Below are 25,819 nucleotides of genomic sequence, written 5' to 3'. Positions count from 1 at the left end.
AAATGGGATCAACTCCTTTATTTCTCTTATTTCTGTCTTGTTGTTGGTGTGTAGAAATGCAACTGATTTCTGTGCATTGATTTTATATCCTGACACTTTACTGAATCCCTGTATGAGTTCTAACAGTTTTGGAGTGGAGTCTTTTGGCTTTCCACATTAAGTATCATATCATCTGAAAAGAGTGAGAATTTGACTTCTTTGTCAATTCAGATGCCTTTTATTTCTTTCTGTTGTTTGATTGCTGAGGCTAGGACTTCTAGTACTATGTTGAATAGCAGTGGTGATAATGAACATGCCTGCCGTGTTCCTGACCTTAACAGAAGCTCTCGGTTTTTCTCCATTGAGAATGGTATTTGTGGTGGGTTTTTCATAGATGGTTTTGACAATATTGAGGTATGTACCTTCTATCCCTACACTTTGCAGAGTTTTGACCAGGAAAGGATGCTGTACTTTGTCAAATGCTTTTTTTTGCATCTATTGAGAGTATCATATGGTTCTTGTTCCTTCTTTTATTAATGTATTTTATAACATTGATTGATTGGCAGATGTCAAACCATCCCTGCAGCCTTGAAATAAATCCCACTTGGTCATGGTGAATAATTCTTTTAATGTACTGTTGGATTCTATTGGCTAGTATTTTGGTGAGAATTTTCTCATCTGTGTTCATCAATGATATTGGTCTGTAATTCTCTTTTTTAATGGGATCCTTGTCTGGTTTTGGGATCAACGTAATGCTGGACTCATAAAATGTGTTTGCAAGTTTTCCTTCGATTTCTTTTCTTTTCTTTCTTTTTTTTTTTTTGGAACATTTTCAGGGGAATAGGAATTAATTCTTCTTTAAATGTTTTTTAGAATTTCCCTGGGATGCCATCCAGCCCTGGACCCTTGTTTGTTGGGAGATTTTTGATGACTGCTTCAATCTCCTTACTGGTAATGGGTCTGTTCAGGTTTTCTATTTCTTCCTGGTTCAGTTTTGGTAGCTTATATGTCTTTAGGAATGCATCCATTTTTTCCAGATTGTCAAATTTGCTGGCATATAGTTTCTCATAATATGTTCTTATAATTGTATTTCTTCAGTGTTGGTTGTGATCTATCCTCTTTCATTATTGATTTTATTTATTTGGGTCCCTTCTCTTTTCTTTTCTTCTCTCTCTCTCTCTCTTTAAAGATTTTATTTATTTATTTGGCAGACAGAGATCACAAGTAGACAGAGAGGCAGGCAGAGAGAGAGAGGAGGAAGTGGGCTCCCTGCGGAGCAGAGGGCCCAGTGCCGGGCTCGATCCCAAGACCCTGGTATCATGACCTGTGCCAAAGGCAGAGCCTTTAACCCACTGAGCCACCTAGGCGCCCCCCTTCTCTTTTCTTTTTGATAAGTCTGGCCAGGGGTTTATCATTTTTATTAATTCCTTCAAAGAACCAGCTAGTTTTGTTGATTTATTCTGTTGTTTTTTTCATTTCTATTTCATTGATTTCTACTCTGATCTTTATTAATTCTCTTCTTCTGCTGGGTTTAGGCTTTCTTTGTTGTTCTTTTTCCAGCTCCTTTAAGTGCAGGATTAGGTTGTGTATTTGAGACCTTTCTTGTTTCTTGAGAAAGGCTTGTACCACTATTTATTTTCATCTCAGGACTGCCTTTGCTGTGTCCTACAGATTTTGAACCATTGTGTTTTCATTATCATTTGCTTCCATGAATTTTCCCAATTCTTCTTTAATTTCCTGGTTAATCCATTCATTCTTTAGAAGGATGCTCTTTAGTTACCATGTATTTGGATCCTTTCCCAATTTCCTCTTGTGTTTGAGTTCTAGCTTCAGAGCATTGTGGTCTGAAAATATGCAGGGAGTGATCTCAATCTTTTGATACTGGTTGAGACCTGATTTATGACCCAGGATGTGATCGATTCTGGAGAATGTTCCATATGCACTAGAGAAGAATGTGTATTCTGTTTCATTGGGGTTGAATATTCTGAATATATCTGTGATGTCCATCTCTTCCAATGTATCATTTAAGGCCTTTATTTCCTTGTTGATCTTTTGCTTAGATCATCTGTCCATTTCAGTGAGGGGAGTGTTAAAGTCCCCTACTATTATTGTATTATTGTTGATGTGTTTCTTTGATTTTCTTTTTAATTGGTTTATATAGTTGGCTGCTCCCATGTTAGGGGTATAGATATTTAAAATTGTTAGATCTTCTCGTTGGACAGACCCATTGAGTATGATATAGTGTCCTTCCTCATCTCTTATTATAGTCTTTGGCGTAAAATCTTATTGATCTTATATAAGGATTGGTACCCCAGCTTTCTTTTGATATCCATTAGCATGGTAAATTGTTTTCCACCCCACTTTTAATCTGGAGGTGTCTTTGGGTCTAACATGAGTTTCTTGTAGACAGCATATTGATGGGTTTTGTTTTTTTATCCATTCTGATACCCTGTGTCTTTTGATTGGGGCAGTGAGCCCATTTATATTCAGGGTAACTATTGAGAGATATGAATTTAGTGCCATTGTATTGCCTGTAAGTTGATTATTACTGTATATTGTCTCTGTTCCTTTCTCATCTACTAGTTTTAGGCTCTCTCTTTGCTTAGAGGACCCCTTTAAATATTTGCTGTAGAGCTGGTTTGGTGTTTACAAATTCTTTTAGTTTTTGTTTGTCCTGGAAGCTTTTTTAATAATGTATTTTTTAATTATTTTCAGCATAACAGTATTCATTATTTTTTCGCCACACCCAATGCTCCACGCAATCCTTGCCCTCTAAAATAACCACTACCTGGTACCCCAACTTCCCACGACCCTGCCATTTCAAACTCCTCAGATTGTTTTTCAGAGTCCATAGTCTCTCATGGTTCACCTCCCCTTCCAATTTCCCCCAACTCCCTTCTCCTATCTAACTCCCCTTGTCCTCCATGCTATTTGTTATACTCCACAAATAAGTGAAACCATATGATAATTGACTCTCTCTGCTTGACTTATTTCACTCAGCATAATCTCTTTCAATCCCATCCATGTTGCTACAAAAGTTGGGTATTCATCCTTTCTGATGGAGGCATAATACTCCATAGTGTATATGGACCACATTTTACTTATCCATTCGTCAGTTGAAGGGCATCTTGGTTCTTTCCACAGTTTGGCAACCATTGCTGCTATAAACATTGGGGTACAGATGGCCCTTCTTTTCACTACATCTGTATCTTTGGGGTAAATACCCAGTAGTGCAGTTGCAGGGTCATAAGGGAGGTCTATTTTTAATTTCTTGAGGAATCTTCACACTGTTCTTTAAAGTTGCTGCACTAACTTGCATTCCCACCAACAGTGTAAGAGGGTTCCCCTTTCTCCACATCCCCTCTGACGCATGTTGTTTCCTGTCTTGTTTATTTTGGCCATTCTAACTGGTGTAAGATGATATGTCAATGTGGTTTTCATTTGAATCTCCCTGATGGCTAGTGATGATAAACACATTTTCATGTGTCTGATAGCCATTTGTATGTCTTCATTGGAGAAGTGTCTATTCATATCTTCTGCCCATGTTTTGATATGTTAGCTGTTTTTTTGTGTGTTGAGTTTGAGGTGTTCTTTATAGATCCTGGATATCAACCTTTTGTCTGTACTGCCATTTGCAAATATCTTCTCCCATTCCGTGGGTTGCCTCTTTGTTTTTTTGACTGTTTCCTTTGCTGTGCAGAAGCTTTTGATTTTGATGAAGTCCCAAAAGTTTATTTTCGCTTTTGTTTCCTTTGCCTTTGGAGACATATCTTGAAAGAAGTTGCTGTGGCTGATATTGAGGAGATTACTGCTTATGTTCTCCTCTAGGATTCTGATGGATCCCTGTCTCACGTTGAGGTCTTTTACCCATTGCGAGTTTATCTTTATGTACGGTGTAAGACAATGGTCATGTTTCATTCTGCTACGTACAGCTTTCCAGTTTCCCCAGCACCATTTATTGAAGAGACTGTCTTTTTTCCACTGTACATTTTTTCCTGTTTTGTCGAAGATTAATTGACCATAGAGTTGAGGGTCCATATCTGGGCTCTCTACTCTGTTCCACTGGTCTATTTCTCTGTTTTTATGCCTGTATCATGCTATCTTGGTGATCACAGCTTTGTAGCTGTGTATAGATTGTGTATAGATTGCTCTAGGCAGTATAGACATTTTAACAATGTTTATTCTTCCGATCCAAGAGCATGGAATGGTCTTCCATCTTTTTGTGTCTTCTTCAATTTCTTTCATAAGTGTTCTGTAGTTCCTGGAGTACAGATCCTTTACCTCTTTAATTATGTTTATTCCCAGGTATCTTATGGTTCTTGGTGCTATAGTAAATGGAATCAATTCTCTAATTTCCCTTTCTTTATTTTCATTGTTAGTGTATAAGAAAGCCACTGATTTCTGTACATTGACTTTGTATCCTATCACGTTGCTGAATTGCTGTATGAGTTCTAGTAGTTTGGGAGTGTGCTCTTTTGTGTTTTCCATATAAAGAATCATGTCATCTGCGAAGAAAGAGAGTTTGACTTCTTCATTGCCAGTTTGGATACCTTTTATTTCTCTTTATTGTCTGATTGCTGTTGCTAGGACTTCTAATACTATGTTGAACAAGAGTGGTGAAAGTGGGCATCCTTGTCTTGTTCCTGATCTCAACAGGAAGCCTGTGAGCTTTTTCCCATTGAGGATGATATTTGCTGTGGGTCTTTCATAGATAGATTTTATGAAGTTCAGGAATATTCCCTCTATCCCTATACTTTGAAGCGTTTTATTCAGGAACGGATGCCGGATTTTGTCAAATGCTTTTTTCTGCATCCCGCGGCCAAGGGGTAACTTACTTGGGCTCGGCAGCCAGACTGAGACTTCTCTCTGAGAGGGAGGTCAGGGTGCAGTTTGTTTTCTTCTAAAACTACAAAAACCATCAAAAGTGATCAAGGTGAGAGAAAAAAAGTGAACAAATATAAAAACCGCCAGAGAACAAAAGCCTGAAAAAACCCAGTTTCCCTAGAGCCCACCCCCTTGACAGGGGCGGGAGGACTTAACTCAGGGAACATCATTGACTGAAAACCCACATGGCAGGCCCCTGCCCCAGAAAACAAACCGTGGGAAAAAAAAAAAAAAAAAAAAGAATGACAAGAGAACAACTACCACTACTTGATAGGAAAACTTTTCTTTTTTACTCTTTTCCACTATTCTGGTTCATTTTTTAAATACATAGATAATTTTTTTTAACCTATTTACCATCACAGTGAGCTGACCAGTACATTGAATTCCATAATAACCTTCTAACCTGAACTTTTTGATACGTACACCTATGTTTTTCTTTGGATTTCTGTTTTTATAATTTCTGTTTTTTTAAAATTTTAGTTTAGTCTAGTTTATTCCTTTTTATTTTTATTTTCTAATATTCATATAGGGTTAAACTTCAAAGTATTCCCCTTTCCCCAATCAATACTACCCTTATAAGTAAACCAATTTTTAATTCCCCTTTATCTTAGGGAAGTTGAGTCCTTAAACAAAGATGTCAAGATATATCCAGGAAGAATCAAAACAATGTTCCTCGGGCACACTGAGAATTTATAACCACTCTACCATCCTTTTTTTCCACCACTGTTTCTGTGTTTTTGTGTTTGTCCTGATAGTATATAAATCTTACACTTGGGGTTCTTTTTGACGAGGTTCTTCCTTTATTTGCATATATATATATATTTTTTTTTTTTTTCTCTCATCATATACTTTTATCGGTCTTTTTGTTTGTCTGTTTTTGTTTGTCTACTTCATAAATCTTACCTTGGGGCCCATTTGGGCTGAACCTTTTCTTTCATCTTCCCTTTCTTTCCTGTCTCTCTCTCTCTCTTTTTTCTTTTTCTTTTCTTTTGTCTCTCATTTGGGTGGGGAATCCTGATTGCTCAGAAGTGTTTTGGGGTGCACCCTGACTGCACCACGGTCGATACATCCAACTATATCTGTTCAGTCAGATGCAGGATCTTCTGCTTGTCCCCAAAGCCACGGCAGTGGTGGCTGTCTGGGCAGCTCCAGACTGCCAGAGAGATTCCAAGTAGTGATCTCACACTGAGGTTTTCCCGCTGGCCTGGGCTGGGAGTGCCTGGTCTTTCTGGGTCTAAGAGTGCCTGGCTTGCGCGCACCTCTTTCAGGGGAGGCTGTGGGTCACGTGCAGGTCTCAGGCTCTGCGAACAGGGTGCAGGTCTGAAAGCACCAGGCTGGGCCTTCGCACACCTCTCTGGGGGGAGAGTTTGGTGCACGCGTCTTAGGCTCTGAAACAATGGCACGTATCAAAGGGCACCGGCTGGGCCTTTGTACCTCTCTCAGGGGAGGATGAAGGGCACGTGCATCTCAGGCTCTAGAGCAGGGCTCACCCGTTCTGCCGTCCAGCGTGCCTCCCAGCCCCTCATAGGAGCCAGACCCCACGTGTTCTCGGGCGCGCTGGCGGCAAGACCTTGTTTCTCCGCCGCACTCTCTCTAGCTCAGCACCAGGGGAGGCTGTCCTGGGACCAGGGACTTAAGCCCCTTTCCCTAGATGCCCCTGATTCCTACAATTTCCCCCCTGCAATCCTTTGCTCTTTTGGAGTGCTTTCAACCAGTCTCCAAGTTAATGCTGGTCCCCAGATGCAGGGCACTCTCGCTCGTATTGGGGGTATTACTTTCCAACCAGTTGCCTCTGATGGCTCCTTCCTCCTTTTGTTTATCTTCTGATATCAGTCTGCCGTTCCCACTTCACTTTACCTGTCCACTGGCATCTCCTGCCCCTGTAGAGATCCAGACGTGTATAATTCTGATCTCAGGCTGATTTCATGGGTGATCGGAGTTCTTTGGTAGGTAATCAGCTCACTTTATGGTACAGATTGAAAAGGTGCCTCCTCCTACTTCCCCACCATCTTGTCCCCCTCTGTCCTGGAAGCTTTTTATTGCTCCTTCTATTTTCAATGATAGCCTAGCTGGATATAATATTCTTGGCTGCATGTTTTTCTCCTTTAGTGCTCTGAATATATTATGCCAGTTCTTTCTGGCCTGCCTGGTCTCTGTGGATAAGTTCACTGCCATTCTAATATTTTTACCATTGTATGTTAGACTTCTTTTCCCGGGCTGCTTTCAGGATTTTCTCTTTGTCACTAAGGCTTGTAAATGTTACTATTAGATGATGGGGTGTGGACCTATTCTTATTGATTTGAGGGGGGTTCTCTGTGACTTCTGGATTTTGAAGCTTGTTCCCTTTGCCATATTAGGGAAATTCTCACAATAATTCTCTCCAATATACCTTCTGCTCCCCTCTCTCTTTCTTCTTCTTCTGGAATCCCAATTATTCTAATGTTGTTTCATCTTATGGTATCACTTGTTTCTCAGATTTTCCCCTCATGGTCCAGTGGTTGTCTTTCTTTTGCTCAGCTTCCTTTTTCTATGTCATTTGGTCTTCTATATCACTAATTCTCTCTTCTGAATCATTTATCCTAGCAGTAATAGCCTCCATTTTTTAATTGGACCTCATTAATAGCTTTTTTAATTTCAACTTGGTCAGATTTTAATTATTTTATTTCTCCAGAAAGGGCTTTTATTTCTCCAGACAGTGTTTCTCTAATCTCTTCCATGACTTTTTTGAGCCAGGCTAGCACCTTGAGAATAGTCATTCTGAACTCTAGATCTTACATATTACCAATGTTCATATTGATTAGGTCCCTGCCTTTCGGTGCAGCCTCTTGTTCATTTTTTTTTAAAAGATTTTTATGTATTTATTTGATAGACAGAGAGAGATCACAAGTAGACAGAAGGCAGGAAGAGAGAGAGGGGGAATCAGGCTCCCTGCTAAGCAGAGAGCCCGATGTGGGACTCGATCCCAGGACCCTGAGATCATGACCTGAGCTGAAGGCAGACGCTTAAACCACTGAGCCACCCAGACACCCCTCTTGTTCTTTTTTTTGTGGTCAGTTTTTCCGCCTTGTCATTTTATCCAGATAAGAATATATGAAGGAGCGAATGCGAATAAAATACTAAAAGGGTGGCAAAGACCCCAGTAAAATGTGCTTTAACCAAATCAGAGGAGACCCCAAATCGTGGGGGGAAGAAAGGGGGTAAAAAGAAGTTCAGAAAAATAATAAAAAATTTAAAAGTGAAAAAAACAATATAAAATGTATATATATATATGCATATATATGATATATATCATATATATAAGTATGTGTGTGTGTGTGTGTGTGTGTATACACATATATAAAAGACTGGTGAATAGAACAGGTTCACCTACTTAATTTTGGGAGTATTTTGGTCTCTTAGAAGAAACTACCTCCCCAAATTTTAAGGAATGTAAAACATATATAAGGGTAAACATGATAAAGCAATGGAATATGACTATGAAGATGAAAAAACTTTTTAATTTCTAAGGAAGGAGTTGATAAGATAAGTTGGTTGGGGAAATAAAGAAAAAAAAAGTGAAGAGAATTTGCTCAGGTTGGAAACTAGAACAAAGCCCTGTGCTAGATTTAGGGTATATTTTGATCTATTAGAAGAAGTTGTATCCCAAATTTTTTTTGAAGAAAAAACCATATGTGTATATGAAAAATAAAGTTAGATACAATGTAGGATAAAATGTGACTATAATAATGAAGGTTCAAAAAATATTTTTGAAAGGTATTGTTAAGATAAACTAGTTAAAAAATGTTAAAAGAGGAACGGGTAAAAGTTAAAAAAATAGCAGAAGAAACAAATTAAAAAAATTAATTAACTTTTCAAGTCTAAAGAATCATGGGGAGAGAGCCTTGAAGTCCATGCTTTGCTTTCTCCTACTGTGGAATTCCGCTGTTCACCTTGGTAAGTGAACTTGTTCAGGCTGGATTTCTTGCTGATCTTCTTGGGGAGGGACCTGTTGTAATGATTCTCAAGTGTCTTTGCCCCAGGCAGAATTGTACCACCCTTACCAGGGGCCAGGGTAAGTAATCTGCTCAGGTTCACTTTCGGGAGCTTTTGTTCCCTGAACACTTTCCATAGAGTTCCAGAGGACGATAATGAAAATGGCAGCCTCCCAATCCCCGGCCTAGAGGAGCCGGGAGCTCGGGGCCCCCACTCCTCAATGCGCCCTCGGAGAAAAGCGCTCAATCACTCCTGTCTCCCTGGCCTCTGGCTGCGCTCTGACATCACTTAGCCTGTGACCAAACATCTCTGCCTCTGGCACACAGCCCCACCTGGAGTCTCCAAACCCTGTAGATCCCTGAGCTCTTCCAGAGGAGTCTCAACGGGTCCCATGGGGTCCTGGCTTATAGAACAGTGACCTGTGCTATGGATCATGATAAAGTAACCCCGAGTTGAGAGCTTGCTCCTCAGCTCCATCTCGGTAGCCTGCTTCCCTGCTCTAATACCTGTGAGTTCTGACACTCAGATACCCCCAATCCTTCTGTGACCCCGCAGGACCTGAAACCATGCTGTCCCTGGGTGGGCTTCACCCCTTTCTAGCCTCTGGAGCGATGTCCCTCAGTGGAGCAGACTTTATTTATTTATTTATTTATCAAAGATTTTATTTATTTGACAGAGAGATCACAAGCAGGCAGAGAGGCAGACAGAGAGGGAGCGGGAACCAGGCTCCCTGCTGAGCAGAGAGCCCGATGTGGGGCTCGATCCCAGGACCCTGAGATCATGACCTGAGCCAAAGGCAGTGGCTTAACCTACTGAGCCACCCAGGCGCCCCTGGAGCAGACTTTTAAAAGTTCTGATTTTGTGCTCTGTTGCTCTGCCACTTGCTGGGAGCCGGCCCCTCCCCCCAGGGTCTATCTTCCCATCACTTTGGATTCATTTCTCCACAGGTCGATTTTCTGTTTCTGGAATTGCTGCTCTTCTTCTCCTCAATCTCCTGTTGGATTTGTAGGTGTTCGGAATGGTTTGATAAGCTATCTAGCTGATCTTCTGCTACCTGATGTCGTCTCAGCCTGCTACTTCTCTTGCCATCTTGGCTCCTCCCCTCTGTAGGCTTTTTAGTATTTGGTCTCAGCCTACTCATTGCTACTCTCAACAATAAAAGTATTCAGAATTTTTTTGTTTACTTCATGTTATTTCTCATCTGAGTGCTTCACATGTTGTTCTCTCTATCCAGTATGTCTTACCTTTTATATATTGTTTAAAACTCAGCTCAGATATAATTTTTATATATTGTTTAAAACTCAACTCAGATATTACTAGTAGCCTACATGCACACCAGACCTCTTTGTCCATGCCCAGTCTGCTGTAATCTTGGATGATGCAGGGTTAGAATTACTTCAGATGTTTCTTCCACATTTTTCTCCTCTTCTTTTCTTTTGTGTATTTTTATTACACTTATGTTATACTTCTTATATTTCTTCCAAAGTCTTTAGATATTCTTTTTAAAAATTCTTTTTATTTTTGCTTGTTAGTTTGGGAAGTTTTTATTGACATATCTTCAAACTCACTGATTTTTTTTTTCTTGGCCATGCCCAGTTTACTAACGTACCAAGAAAAGCATTCTTTATTTCTGTTACAGTGTTTTTATTTATAGTATTTCATTTTACTTTTTTAAAGAGTTTCCATCTCTCTTCTGTTTTTACATATTTTCCACCCTTGCCTTTAGGTCCATTAACATATTAATAATATTTATTTTAAATTCCCTGACTGATAATTCCAAATTTTCTACCATACCTGAGTCTGGTCCTAATGCTTGTTCTTTCTCTTCAAATGGTGGTTTTTATTTTGTTTTGTTTGTCTCTTAGTATACCATGTAAATTATTGTCAAAAGCCAGGCATAATGTACTAAGTAAAAGGAACTGAGGTAATAGGTCTTTAATTTGAGATTTTTACATTTATCTGGCTAAGAGTTAGGCTGTGTTTATTGCTTGCTATAGTCATAGATATTAGAGGCTAAAATTCCTTCTGGTGTCCTTGATATCCACTCTCCTGTTATCTTTGGTTTTACCTAGAGACTTCTTAAATAAGGCCTGAATTGTGCAGTTATTTTTGCTATAATATCCTATTGTTATACAGGAGTTATACTTGTTAAAATATAGGGTAAGGGAAAGCAATCTGTAATCTTATGATTAGATTTCAGTCTTTTAGTGAACCTTGTCCCTGGGCTATGACCATCACAAGTGCTTCTCAGCTTCTCTCCCACCTCCATTAGATGAGACAGCAAGGATAGAGGGAGTTGGTGCTGGCTATTTTTCTTCCCTCACTTCAAAGACTAGAGGGACTGCCATCAGATATTTCCCTTTTCCCATATACTTTGAGGACAGGCTGTTAAGGAGAATAGGACTCTTTGGGTATATTTCATAATGTTTACTTTTTCCTTCCTTTGCCGGGAGCATAAGGGGATTTTTCTCTAGTTTCCATGCTGAAAACCTGGTGGGGCTCCTGGAGGTAAACATTCTAAAAGTGTGCTCTTCAAAAGATTGCCCCCCCAGGGGTTTTTATATATAAAGCTAGTTCATAGTCTTCAGAAATTAGTAAGTTATCCTTAAGTGCTCCTGTTAGTTGCTGGTTCCTGTGTTTGCTTCAGCTTGCAGTAAGTTGTGATTCTCTGTATCACCTGTCTCTGTGGTTTTTGGGGTAGTGGTTTTCACTGTCACCATAAATATCTGATGAATATAAGAAGAGTTGTTGATTTTCAGTTTGTTCACATTTTTTCTTGTTGTATGGATGGTAGTGACAACTTCAAAACTTTTGCATGTTGAATCAGAAACTGGAAGTCAACACCTACATTAGAATTATAACTTGGGGGATGGTGCTGGGGTGGCTCAGTTTGTTGAGCATCTGACTCTTGGTTTTGGCTTAGGTCATGATCTTGGGGTCATGGGATCAAATCTTGTGCTAGGCTCTCTTCTCCGCACAGAGTCTGCTTGAGATTATCTTCCTTTCTCTTCCTGTCCCTCTTTCCCTCCTCCTGCTCTCAATGTATTCTCTCTCTCTCTCTCTCAAATAAATAAATAAATGAAATCTTTTAAAAAATGAGTTATAACGTTGGATTGTGTTTTGGATTGTCTCAGACCCCTATAGAAATGTGAATCACATTAATTCCTGAGAGACATTAACATGTCATAATGGATGTGTATGTAATCTGAAAGCAGAGTAATAATAGTGATAATAATAATAGTATAGTAGTTAATATTTATTGTTTTTAGCATGTGATGCCCTATATTACTGAACACCTATATACATTACCTCTTTAAATCCTTATAATTGGCCGTATTGGTAAATATTATCACCACTTTTTTCAAAAGTTGAAAAACTAAGGTTTAGATCAATGAATTGGCATGTTTAAGAACATACAACTTAGGATTCCAGCTCAAGTATTTGAGTCTAGAATGTACACTTTAACCACTGTGGGGTACCAACTTTAACATTAGGACTATGAAGAGAGAAAGAGAAATAGAGCTAGGGAGGGGAAAAACTTTGTCAAATTTGTTATCCTGTGAATTTGGAGTATGGGTAGGGATGAAAAGGGCAAAGTTGATACCTAATTTACAATTGTGCTCCTATGTCTTCCATCTTTAAATTGAAGAAAGTTCACGTTCACTACAGATTGTTAGGTAGATGCCTAGATACTCTATGAATAGTCCAGTCTCCAGGGGAAAGGAGAGAAATTGCATCAGAGTGCATGAGTAGTAGGTATTTGAACAAAAGTAACTTGAGGACCAGAGATTACATGATTGGTTTATGGTTGTCCAACTACTTTGTGTCTGAACTTCAGAATCAGAATAAATATTTAAATAAATCTTCCTGGTATATTTGCCATGAGAAATGAGTCCTGTGCTCCAAAAGCCCTGAAATAACCAGACCAACAAATCAAACTGATTAAAAAATACCTGTTTGTATGATGATGATATCTCAGAAATGTACTGTGAATATGGTGGTGACTGTTTCAGGGTGGAAATTCCAACATCCAAATGTGGCTAGCAACATGTTACATTAAGAAACTTGGTCCACAGATGTTCCTATTGAACCTTCTAGGCTCCCAACTTAGTACATACTGGCAAATGACAAATGCCACTCAGGAAGGCTGGCAGAGAGGGAAGGAAGCTTGTCTTTAAGGATTGACATTATTATGATTTAACAAGGAGGTTGTATAACAAACAGCTCTATGAGGGATCGGTCAGGACATGAACTGGAGCTGTTTATTGAACATAGGTACCTCCACAAGACTGGCCTTCAGCAAAACCTTCAAGGTGATGAAGTTTATTTTAATGGTCCCAAAGTACAAATATAAGGGACCTGCTCATATTTAAGGCTTTGAAGGTTTTTCCTCACCTCAGATAAACAGCCATCTTTAGATTTGATTTACATGTTTCAAATTACTTTGCCTAACAGGCTGTCAAAATTAAATTAAATGGATATGGAGCAATGAGGTATGGCAATGATGCTTGTTCAGTAGGAGAGAGGTCATAGGGAGATTGGGTACAGGAGAGAAGCAATGACAGTAGTAAACCTAGCAGCCAGCAGTTTAAGGGAAGGATGCTGTAAACAGTGGAGTAAAAAGGCTGGAAGACTTTGGAGATTTGATATAGGTACCCATATATTTGAAGGATAGCCAAGGAATTAATTTTGTAAAGGATGGGTCGCTTGATGTATGATGGTCATCTATAAGCCTCTTCTAATAAAATAGAGTTCCTCTACCCACCTGCTAGGATTAGTGTTGGAGTGGCCTCTTAAGAGCTATACATTTTCAGTGGATTAAAGTATTATGTTCCTGGGGATGGCTAACCAATTAGTGAAGATTTGTTTTCATCTGATTAGTCCATTAGCACCAATTTTCACCAAAGAGAGCTGGGGATTTGGAGGAGATATAATCCAAGATTGTGAAAGTTTAGGGATAGAAAGCATTCTCTGTGCTGAAGACCACCATATATAGTGCTCCCAACAAGAATGTAATGAATAAACTCTGTAAACCTCTGTGCTCTGGCTGCTCACATAGTAGTATATGTTATCTTCATATATAGAGTAAGAAACTGATACTTAAGTAAAGAACTTAAGCAAATTTGACCAAAATAACAGAACTTGGGTGAACCCCAGATTTTGACTTAGAGATGTCTTGCTCTGACTACAGTTTACCTTTTCATCTATACTACATTGTCTCTAGAAGGGTGGAGATGACCTGATAATAACATTTTCCTATGCCAAAGTTTAAAAAAATCCACAAAACTCTATTAGGTACAAATAATCTTTTATAAGGCTAGATGGCAACTTGGAAGATAGTTGGGACTATCTCGATCTAGCCCAAAGAATGTGTAAAGATTCCAGGCTGTTCTTCAGCAGGGGTTATTTTCTAACTCTTATACACTCTATAGATTTTACTTCCTTGGGAAAAAAGAAATCAAAGCTGTGTGCTGGAAAAATGAAAATGGTTAGAGCTAATTGCAGATGGACTTTCCCCAAAAATGACATTAGAAAACAAAGTCATTTGTCTTTGAATACAATGAGTGTGTGGGCTCATTTTCCCACCCCCACCACTGCTATGTGAAAGTGAAGCAGCTCAGTTTTCATTTTCCTTTCCTCTCAAAATGCCCAGAGGGACCATATTTTTGTTTAATAACCTTCAGAATGATTCTTTAGAAATCTGAGGCTATTGGAGTTTGAAGCAATGCGAAAATAATTGTGGATTATTATTGTATGACGATAGTGGCAGCTGGACTATTTTTTTGTTGTTGTTCAGACTTTCTTCTTCATTTTCTCAGAAACCTTATATCCCAAGGTTTAACTCAGAAGAAAATCTCATATAGGTGATAAACCTTGCCAGACATGGTATGTAATATAATTTCAGACAGACCCTTAACTGTTCTTTGGAAAGACCCTAGGGAGTGAAGCAGACTTATATCTAGATGTCCTAGATAGTATTACTTTTATTTACTCTCTGACAATATGTGTGGGTAGTTATACTGGACATAAAGCAAGCATATCTCTTAAATATTGTACCTGTGAACTTAAGTGCCAGTTCTTGTATTTTGTTGTCAAAACTCCTGCTATCATAAAAGAAAAAGATCTGTTAAAGTAAGAAACTATTAAATGGATACTCATTCAATTAAATCATTTCACACACACACACACACACACACATGCATACATGTACACAAGTATGTAGAGCTGGGTTTGAGAGTCAACACTGATTCTATCTTTATGTGAATGTTTAGGATGTATTTGTGGAGGGCAGGAGTGGGGGTGAGGGAGAGAAGGGGTTGAAGAGATGTTGTATATACCATAGTGGGAAAAGAGAAAATTTCGCTTAACAATTATTTACATCATTGACCTCACAATCATTTTTTCATTGTCTTAACTGACAGATTCAAAATTTAGATGATAAAATATTTTTGCCTTGATTATTCAGCACTCCCTCACAATTGTCCCCTACACCTCCTCTTGATGTTTGATGTATAGCTTTTGGCCACAGTTTGGTTGAACATTTGAGATGAGTGGTAGACAAACTGGAACCATATCTAAAAAGTAGTCTGAGAAAATTCCCGAAAGGCACAGCCACTTGGCTGAATATTCTTACATACTTGGTTATTGCTATGTCTTTGTCACTCTCTGGAAAATTGTTAAACATTCCTTTCTAGAGAAGTCCAATCTTAGTAGCAAGGCTCCCTCGTGTTTCCATCAGGCGTGTAGAAAAATTGTCTTCCAAACCCAGATCTTATTCTCTGGTCATATGTCACTGAACTCAGAAAATGAGTGGATAATTTCTCCTTTTTTATGACTAGAACAAAATGTGTCCTTATTTTACCAAGCTATGTCTCTAAAGAACTGCTTAAGCCTAATTTTCTTGACCCTTGTTCTCACCCCCACCCACCTAGATGTATCTCTTGATTATGGGAAGGGAGACTCTGGAATATTAGCATCAGTCTTTAACTATAAGAAGTAGTTATTAAAATTATTGTAGACAATATTGCCAATGTAAAGCTTTTTATGAATTTTTAATAATGCCTCAGACTCCCTTGTAGTATGCTTTGTTACTAAATGAACACTATTCTTTTAGGACTTTTAGGAAAATCCCTGTCAAATAGAAAAAAATACAGGATATTTAGCAAATTTTAAGGTTTTGCTATATCCTTTTTGCATCTTGGGGAGTTTGTATGCTTTTCCATTTTTGCAGAATATCTCTAATTACTTTCTGCACTTGGGATCAGTCTTTTAAGGTAGCTACTGGGCTGATAGTTGTGATATTTAAATTGGACACATTAAGATGCTGTTGTGATTTTTTATGGTCATTGACTTAACTCTAATTATATATTTTGAAAAGTAAAGAGAAGAGCATAAGAAAGTGAAAGTAATAACTTGTCAGTACTAAGACTTGATGAGAATTTAATTTTTTTTGTTTGTTCACAAATATTTTTTCTGCAGGAATGTAAGCCCAAAATGTGGAGAAGTATAATAATACAGAAGGGAAATGCTCTGCTAATCCAAGAAGTTCAAGAAGAAGATGGAGGAAATTACACTTGCGAACTTAAGTATGAAGGAAAACTTGTAAGACGAACAACTGAATTGAAGGTTACAGGTAAGAATTGGTTCTACCAAATTATGGCAAGTGAAATTTGGAAACAAATGGAAGGTTTTAGAAGGGAGGAGCATGGGGATATGAGTGAGCCTGGTCATGGGGATTGAGGAGGGCATAGATATCGTGGAGCACTGGGTGTTATATGCAAACAATGAATCTTGGAACACTACATCAAAAACTAATGATATACTGTATGGTGACTAATATAACTTAAAAATAAATAATAATTTGTTATGGGAAGAAAGAGTTTCCAAAACAAACAGCAAACTTGCAGTGAATTTAGGATTGGCTGCAAATCAGATGGTTTGAAAGCTCACTGTTAATAAGTTGTACTGATAAACTATATGTGGAATATGGAAAATTGATTTAGGGAACATGAGGCCAATTGCTGCATATCTCTTCTCTGCCTTTATGATGTGTTTTTAACTCTTCAAGATATCTTGTTACTAAGCATCTCAGAAAAGATATACTGGAACCACTATAGAATGTTGATATGTAGAATCTCCTTGTAGGTAATGCCTGCCTCAGAATTAGATTCTACTGGGCTTTTGAAATGATACCCTCTTGGACTGCATCCAGAATATCATTTATACAAAACTGCTCATAAATGACTGATGTTATTGTGTGCTTCTAGTGATTCTTTTTTTTTTAAAGACCCTATTTATTTATTTGACAGAGATCACAAGTAGGCAGAGAGGTAGGCAGAGAGAGAGGAAGGGAAGCAGGCTCTCTGCTCAGCAGAGAGCCCTATGTGGGGCTCGATCCCAAGACCCTGGGATCATGACCCGAGCCAAAGGCAGAGGCTTTAACCCACTGAGCCACCAGGGCGCCCCCTTCTAGTGATTCTTAAATGGAAAAGAATCTCAACAAATAGTATGTATATGTGTATTTTTTTAAAGATTTTAGTTATTTATTTATTTGACAGAGATCACAAGTAGGCAGAGAGGCAGGCAGAGAGATAGAGAGGAGGAAGCAGGCTTCCCGCTGAGCAGAGAGCCTGATGCGGAACTCTATCCCAGGACCCTGGGATCATGACCTGAGCTGAAGGCAGAGGCTTTAACCCACTGAGCCACCCAGGCGCCCCTATATGTGTATTTTAAATCTGAAGTACAAGTGAAATATAAACTAGTAATTCTACTCATACCACATGAAGAAGAGAAACTCATGATATTCTGATCTGGTGGAGAATGTTAGAAAGTAGTTTTCAGTGACATGACAGAACCTGATACCCATAAATGTTATCTCTGATGATGGGTATGATGGACCCAAGAAATTTCATGACAAAAGTCTACCTGCTATTGTTCCTGAGAAAACCTTGCCTAATTTTTTTTTCTTATCTATGTTTTAGATGTATGTGTATGTGTGTGTGTGTGTGTGTGTGTGTGTGTGTAAGTGTTCACACACACATTTTTATTGTAGGTAAAATCTGAGCCATAGTAAAATTTGACATTATCCAGACAATCATAATTATGATTATATTGATTAACTTAAGACTGATGCTCTTGGGCATTACCAGTTTAACTATGTAATATTGAAATCAAGTAGTTGATTAATTATAACATATTCACACAAATGTTAGAAATACAGATTTCCTTCTATGTTATTTTCGCATATGTTCATCTGACCTTTTTGGGGTAGTATTAAAATCAGTCTACTAATAATGACATTTGCTGAGTAAGTTCATTGGTGTAACTCATATTTAATTAAGTTTTTGATCACTAAGAGTCAGCAGTTTGTTTTGTCTTTTTCAAAATTCTGAATGTTAGCACAAGGAATAAAAAATATTTTATCAGGGGGCACCTGGATGGTGCAGTTGGTTGAGTCCAACTCTTGTTTCAGCTCAGGTCATGATCTCAGGGTTGTAAGATTGAGACCCAAGTCAGGCTCCTTGTTGATGTATGTATGTATACTTCAGTTCATTTTCTCTCCTATTACATGACAGTTCTACTTAGTCTGAATTTGTAGAGTAACTTCTGTGGAAGTTTAAATTATTCTTTTAATTAGTATTGCACGTCTTTTCCAGTATGAACTTTCACAATAACTAACCCCGTTGGGCCAAATCATATAGGAAAGATCTGCTTTTGGTTGATTTTTTTTTTTCTCAATGTGAACTAGACTTCCTGTCTCATTCAAGAAGAAGAGTCAATCAGGAAGTTATACATCATTAATAAGTGACCTGACCATGCAAAAATCCTTCCAGTATCATCAGTTTGACCACAGTCACACAATCCTTATCAGCTGTCTGCAGAACACCTCCATTAGGAATTATTTACTAAAATTTGTAACATTATAGTGGTTGGCTTGGGTTTAAGTTGGACCAGAATAAAGTTAACACCAAACCTCTTTTATGCTCCCATCTGATGGGTTGTGGTGACAGTATGTTTAATTTTTTTGTTTGTTTGTTTCTTTTTAGATTCTGGAAAAACAGAGCTAGAGCTGCTATTTTGGGGCATTTTATAAGGTGTTAATTCACTTTCCCTAAACTTTTCACGTAGTTGGACTATACGTTTAAAATTTCACCTCAACTCTACTTCCCAGAGATTTTCAAACTTTAATGCACATCAGAATCATGTGGAAGAACATGGGTAGGATGAAGATAAGGTTCTTTAAATACAGGTTCCATCTCTTTCCTCAAGATTCAAATTCAACACATCAGTAACAATGGGAACTTGCCTTTTTTTCCAGGTAATTCTGTTGTATGCCTTCTAAGGATTATGTTTGGAGAAATAGTAGCTGAGAGAATAATGCTAAAGAAGTCAGTCACAGGTTTGATTTTCTTGTGGTCATGTTAGTTCACATACACACACACCAAACTCATGTTCATAGGCCCCAAATTGTTTTACCTAACTTCCTAAGAGCTGTCATGAAACTATAAATCCTTGGTCACCAAAGGAAATCTGTTAAGGGAATGTGGGGATAATGCAGCCTCAGCCACTGAAACAGTAATTTTTCATTTACCATTTGAGTAAAAATATACTGAATATGTATCGCATGCTGGAGAAAAAATAATTCAGAATTATCCTTGGGTCAGTGGTCATTATTCTGATAAGAAGATACCAAGTTTATGTATTTATTAACATACTTCAAATGTTATGTTTGATGTAGAAACAAAATGGTCTCTTGGTATATCAGTTCAAGAGGTTGTTTTGTGAAGATTTATTTTTAATTTGTACTTTTCTAGTGGTTTTATTTATTTATTTGAGAGATAAAGGGAGGGAAAACATGAGCAGGGGGAGGGGTAGAGGGAGAAGCAGGCTCCCCTCCAAGCAGGGAGCCTGATATATGGCTCCATCCCAGGATCCTGAAATCGTGACCTGAGCATAAGGCAGATTTTTAACTGACTTGGGCCACCCAGTTGCCCCTAATTTGTACTTTTATATAAGTCACATTGTGATTTGTGTCAGTATTACAAAGCGATTAAACAGTTTATCCTCTCATAATTCAAAATATAAGGCTGGGATTATTTAAAACATAATCCCCTCATACTTGTTTTCGGTTTAGCAATATGCAGGTATGGAATAGGAATTCAATATAAAATAATAGGATTGGCTAATTACAAAATTATGTAGAGCATGATTCTTTAAAATTATATATTGTAAGTATGCAAAATATAAAAGTTTATCAAAATTTTAAGTTTTTTTTTCTGTTTTTTAAAATTTATAAGTTTGAGAAATACTTCTTCAGTAAAGCAAGTGTTTTTTTTTTAAGTGTATAGGTGCTACTTGTTTTAAATAGATCAGTTACAAAAAGATCCAGATATTCAAGATTGATGAACTAGAAGGTAATCATTGGTTTTATGAAATGATTTTTTCCATATAAAAGAATTAATCGTAAGATTTCTTTAAATAGCCAGCTTTCCTGCCGCATTAAAATAGGATTTGATTTAAATGCAACTTTTCTGGAACACTTTTAGTATATAAATTATTTCAGGCTTTTGTGGTGTCATGGACATTTCCTTTTATTTCTTCGGAGGGTACAGATGAATAGGGAAGGGTATAACAACAAATAGACATGTACATTAGTGTGTTTAGGTCATTTGTCAAAGACACCAACAGCTAACAATTTTATTTCCCACAGCATATTTTAGGTAGCTGTTTGTTATTTTAGAGTTATTTTCCCTTTCTTCTCACATTGAATTTTGTACAGATGGCTAGTTGAAGTGGTAAGAAGAGAAGGGAGTGTTGATTATATGATAGTGAGAATGTAGAACAGGTGATAATGGAAGAAGATGAGGAGTGGGAGAGGATAGGAAAGATAAGGTAATAGGGTCTTTTGGGATTAGAGGAGAATGTCTGCCTTGGGAAGGTCAAAGGCAGATATAAATAATAGGGGCTTCCCAAAATGAACACCAGCAGGAAACCAGCGCTAATTAACTGTATTTGGAAAATAATTCACCATTCACCTGACAAATCATTCACAAATGCATGATTTTATTCAGCTTTTTAGAAATGCACTTGGTTGCTTAGAAAAAACAAAACAAAACAAAACCAACCTGTTCTTTGGTGACTATGCAAATAATACCAGTCCTCCTGATTATTATAAACAGCTCTAGAGTTCCAGATTTGGGATTCTTTACATGTTAGGATAATCTTTTAATCCATTTGTGTCTAAATGCTGTGGCTAGAAAGAGAGGTTTATTCTATGGATATATTTCAAGGATATGCTGCTAGGTTACTATTAAGCAATGGTAGCACACAATCTGGATACACAAAGCTTGATAAAATTACAGAGTAGAAGTTGGGATCAGTTTTTGGTGAAGATGTTCAAATGCCTGGCTTCAGTAAGTGCTTTTAATTTCACTTCGCCAAGTTATAACTAACTGTAGTGCACTGTTGCGTGTGTCCTTGAGACTGCATAGTTTATTAGAATAACCTTCCTCTGGTGTAGAGAATGGCTGCTATTTACACACAGAGGGAGCAATTTCACATCAGGCTTGAAATCAGGCTTTTGTTGGCCCTGGCTGTTTATTTATGAGTCTACTGTTAATGCTAAGACATTGGGGTGAAAGTGCGTTTAGGAGAAACAGGGGAATGTGGAGATATGGTGGAGAGTTGGGGGAAGAAACAGAATGGAGATTCTGACTGAGTAATGATAGTATAATAGGAGATGTGATCTGTAAGCCAACAACTACATAATAATCATAATAGGGGGACCCAGAGATCTAATATCTATTGAGAGCTCACTTTGTGGCAGACATTATGCTTAGTGTTTTTCATTCTTTTTTTTTTTTTCATTTAAACTTCAGAAAAACCATATGAGGGTAGATACTATTACTGTCCCCATTTTATTGAGGAAGAAAACTTAGGTGAAGTGATGTGTTTCAGTCACATATTTTGTAATTGACAGAGCATGGATATGAATCTAGGTCTTTCTGACTCTTAAGTATAACTTTTTTTTTTGAAGATTTTATTTATTTATTTGTCAGAGAGAGAGCGAGCGAGAGCGAGCACAGGCAGACAGAGTGGAAGGCAGAGTCAGAGGAAGAAGCAGGCTCCCTGCGGAGCAAGGAGCCCGATGTGGGACTCGATCCCAGGACGCTGGGATCATGACCTGAGCCGAAGGCAGCTGCTTAACCAACTGAGCCACCCAGGCGTCCCTAAATATAACTTTTTAACCACCACCAAGAACAAACCATATATTGCCAGATATATATTACATACATTGAAAAATATATCAAAATATTGATCATAATGTTCATTTTTCCATTATAATTTCCTTTCTAGACATTATCTATTAAAAATTTCCTATTGGAATTTAGATACCACTAAAAGGATGCACTTGACATTTTGGAACCTAGTCCTTATAGATCTCAGTGAGTATCTTAGAGTAGATCAATAGGAATGGGACACAGAATTAAATTTAAATTTAGGATGGTGCCAGGAAACAGGAAACAAGAAAAAGTAGGGATCCAAGAAAAGCAAGAATGTACAGAAGATAAAATTTGCCAAGCTTCCCATTTTGGTGTCAAAAGACACTATTAATATGAAAATCCATATTGAGAAAAAATGGATTCCAGTAAGGTTCGTAGCAGTTATCACAATGATTTTTTAAAAAGATTGTATTTATTTGTTTGACAGAGAGATCACAAGTAGGCAGAGAGGCAGGCAGAGAGAGAGAGAGGGAAGCAGGCTCCCCACTGAGCAGAGAGCCCAATGCGGGGCTTGATCACAGGACACTGAGATCATGACCTGAGCTGAAGGCAGAGGCTTTAACCCACTGAGCCACCCAGGTGCCCTATCATAATGATTGTAAGCTAACAGAAGTGAAGCAGTGGAGAACAGTCTAGTTAAACAATGTTGATTCAATTGGTAGAGAGGAGTCAACACATAAAACGGTGCCTACTCTTTGCAACAAGAAACATAGGATTCAGGTTTCTTAATGTGATTCCGAAATCAGACAGGTGGAGGCAGAATTATGTTCCCTTTGGAACCTGAGAATTTTTAAAATTTTTTTCATTAGAACAAATAGTGTTTTAAACAGTTTCTAAACTTTTCCAAATTTTTTGTTTTTAATTTTTTATTTTTTATAAACATATAATATATTTTTATCCCCAGGGGTACAGGTTTTTTTTTTTTTTAACTTTTCCAATTCTAAGAAATGTTAATAGTTATTTCTGGAAGAGAGGAAGGAAAAGAGAGGAGGGGGTGTGGAGAAAGGTTCTGTGACAATGTGTCTGCCAGGTCAAAGTTAAACAGGTCTCTTTTTTGCAAGGCATTTCAGGGCATCTTAGTGTATATCATATTCTAATATGTATTACAGTTTTCTGAAAGGAGGAAGAGATATAATAGTTTAGGACATTTCCTAAACATGTATGATCACATATAATCCACCCCCACTAGACTAAACTATGGCTCAGAGTTTAAACCATTTGCCCTGGGGTGGCAGCTGGTGAATGGCATAGCTCTGACTAGAACCCCCATCTTCTTATTACTAATATACTGTTTTTTTTCTATCATATCCCATTGTTACTCTGTCCTTAGTCCCTTAATCCTGGGTTCTGGGCCAGAAAAAGAGGAGATGTATCCCCAGAAAGACTCCAAAATTAGAGACTTCAGAGCTCAGGTCTATGGATCCCTGAAATAACCTGGTATATAAAATGTTCATTTGCTAACCCAGGGTTTTGGCTTAAAGAAGAAATAGCTGTGATTCTATTCCTTCTATAAAAGGAAAAGCATTTACTGCTGATGACTGAGTCTAAACCAGCAAAAGGGTGATGCCCTAATCAATAGTCAAATGCTTCTAGAAGCCAGGTGAGTCAGGTACCTGAATGGGTGTGTAAGTAACATGGAGAGGCAAGCTGGAGAACACTAGCAGTATTGACTTAGCCCTAGCTGTCATCATGTGAACTTAAGGATCCAGTACTATTAGTCCCTCTACTTTTTAAAGAGATTGTAGAAGGCTGGATTTTTATGTGGAGATCTGTGGTTTGTTCATCATTGTGTGGACTAAGTAAAACATGCCTATATGCTGAATTCAGTTTGGAAATTGTCTTTTTGTGGCCTTTCCTTAAAGAGTTTGGTTCAGTAGCACTTAGAAACAAGTGAATGACTGTGTGGCTGGCTCAGAATTTCCTCCACTACTTCCATCCCCAGCAGTGAGCAGGGGAAAAAAAACAAAAACAAACACAAACAAACAAAAAACATAAGTGTCCTGGAGAGCAGTTAATAGACAAACTGAGAACAGCACTCAGAAGCCATCCTAATCACATCACCAACAGACTGGTCGATCCAAGCAGAGTGTGAAGGGCGCAATTTATGGATGTAATACTACAGGAGGGGTATTGGCAAATTTATCACCTTACAGAGAACAATTTAAATGATGAAGCAAGTTGGTCTCAAATATTACAGATAAATGAAAAGCCCTGGGGTTAAAGTACCCACCTTGAAACTGCCCCAAAGCAATGCAATGTGAAGCAGTGAGGGGAAAAAAAAAAATCATTAGCATATGTTCTCTCTCCTTTATGTTCTGAGCAACCAGTTAACATGATCTGAATGTCTGTATCCTGATTATCATCTGAGAATGTATCTCGTTTATACCTTTCGTGTGACTTAATGAGGAAAGCCCTCAGCAGTCAATAGTTCTTGGCCACGTTAAGGAAACTTTCACATGACTGACTGTGCATTTCATAATTGACTGTTCTTTTGCACAGTCGCAGGTGCAAAAATCTCGTGACCAAAACCGGCTGGTAGCAGCTCCTTTGCCTTTCCTCCTAGGACTCCCTCTCCCTTCTTGGGTGACCCTGGCCTTTCCTAGCATACCCAGCCCACTGTGAATGACATCTTTGTCCCTTCTCTGACTCTTTTAAATGTCTTAATGTCCTGTCTTTTCTGTAGCCCATCTCCTCAGATCCTTGTTTTCTGCTGGGTCTAATCTAGTTCCTCAAAGAGATAAAGAATTCCTGACCGATAATGGCCCAAAATGTTTCCCTTTATAGCTAACATATTTGCAGTTTAATAGATATTTCAATTCTGTAACTCATAGGCATGACTAATGGTGGGAATTTCTGGCAGCTTTGCAGTGCCTGTGGGGGGCCTTTCCCAGAGTGTCACAATTCATACCCTGCAGGTGGCTGCTTGCTCCCTCTAGAAACAAGGTCAACTCTACTCTGACCTTGGGTGACTAGGAGAAAAGAAAAAAAAGCCTGCTTAGAGTTAGTGGGAAGGAAGACCTTGAGTATCAGTCTAAGGAGTGATTTTTCCCCTCTTCCTTTACTGCCTCTGTTGTTTTATCTTTCCTCCCCCCCCCCATTTCTCTCCTCCTGCCTCAACCTATGATATAGGTTGTCACCCTGTTGGTGACAGACAAGGTCAAAGATATTTCCAGTCTGTCCTGGAAAATGTTTGCATGTTTCTATGCTTTATAGGGAGACAACTAAAAAAATATTACTCACTGTCCCATTAGCAGAAAGCTGGTCTTGTTTCTCTGCAAAGTTTCTCTGGACTATAAGAACATTTATTCCTGTGGGTTTGTTTCGTAGGTAGCTGTACAGGAGACCAGCTTGGAGGGCTGAGGGTGAGCAAGTTAGAGCAGATGGCAGCAGGATATGGCAAACGTGCCCAATCCAGGTCAGTTCTGCTCCAGTGGCTCTCTTCCATCACCTGAGGTGATCATTGACTCCTTGGCTGACTCCTCTGACTTGAGTTAGGGGTAGGGGAGGGGATTCTTGGGAAGGAATTGCAGTGTGACTTCTAGGTGTATAGACCTCTAAGATTCATGGACACAGGTTTTCCTAGGTCTGCTATGTTCATTTGTGAAAGTCTCAGCTACCTTGCTCTCCTCCAACCTGAAAGTAGTGGTTTGAGCAAGCTAAGACTATTCTCTCAAGCCAGTCTTCTAGAGGATGAAAATGAG

General features: G+C 38.4%; 1 protein-coding gene across 1 annotated transcript in view; it reads left to right on the top strand.

Moving 5' to 3' along the window:
• Positions 1-25,819, top strand: part of IL1RAPL2 (interleukin 1 receptor accessory protein like 2) — a 617,445-nt gene that overhangs the window by 65,196 nt on the left and 526,430 nt on the right. The window contains exon 3 of the mRNA XM_045068289.1: positions 16,315-16,468. Within this exon, the coding sequence (XP_044924224.1) occupies positions 16,315-16,468 (154 nt within the window). The remainder of the gene's footprint in view (positions 1-16,314; positions 16,469-25,819) is intronic.

The sequence above is a fragment of the Mustela putorius genome, unplaced genomic scaffold (genome assembly GCF_011764305.1).
Source record: "Mustela putorius furo isolate JIRA1106 unplaced genomic scaffold, ASM1176430v1.1 tig00003901_pilon_pilon_pilon, whole genome shotgun sequence".
NCBI lineage: Eukaryota > Metazoa > Chordata > Mammalia > Carnivora > Mustelidae > Mustela > Mustela putorius.
The sequence above is the reverse complement of the archived record's forward strand: the minus strand, read 5'-3'. Positions and strand labels throughout refer to the sequence as shown.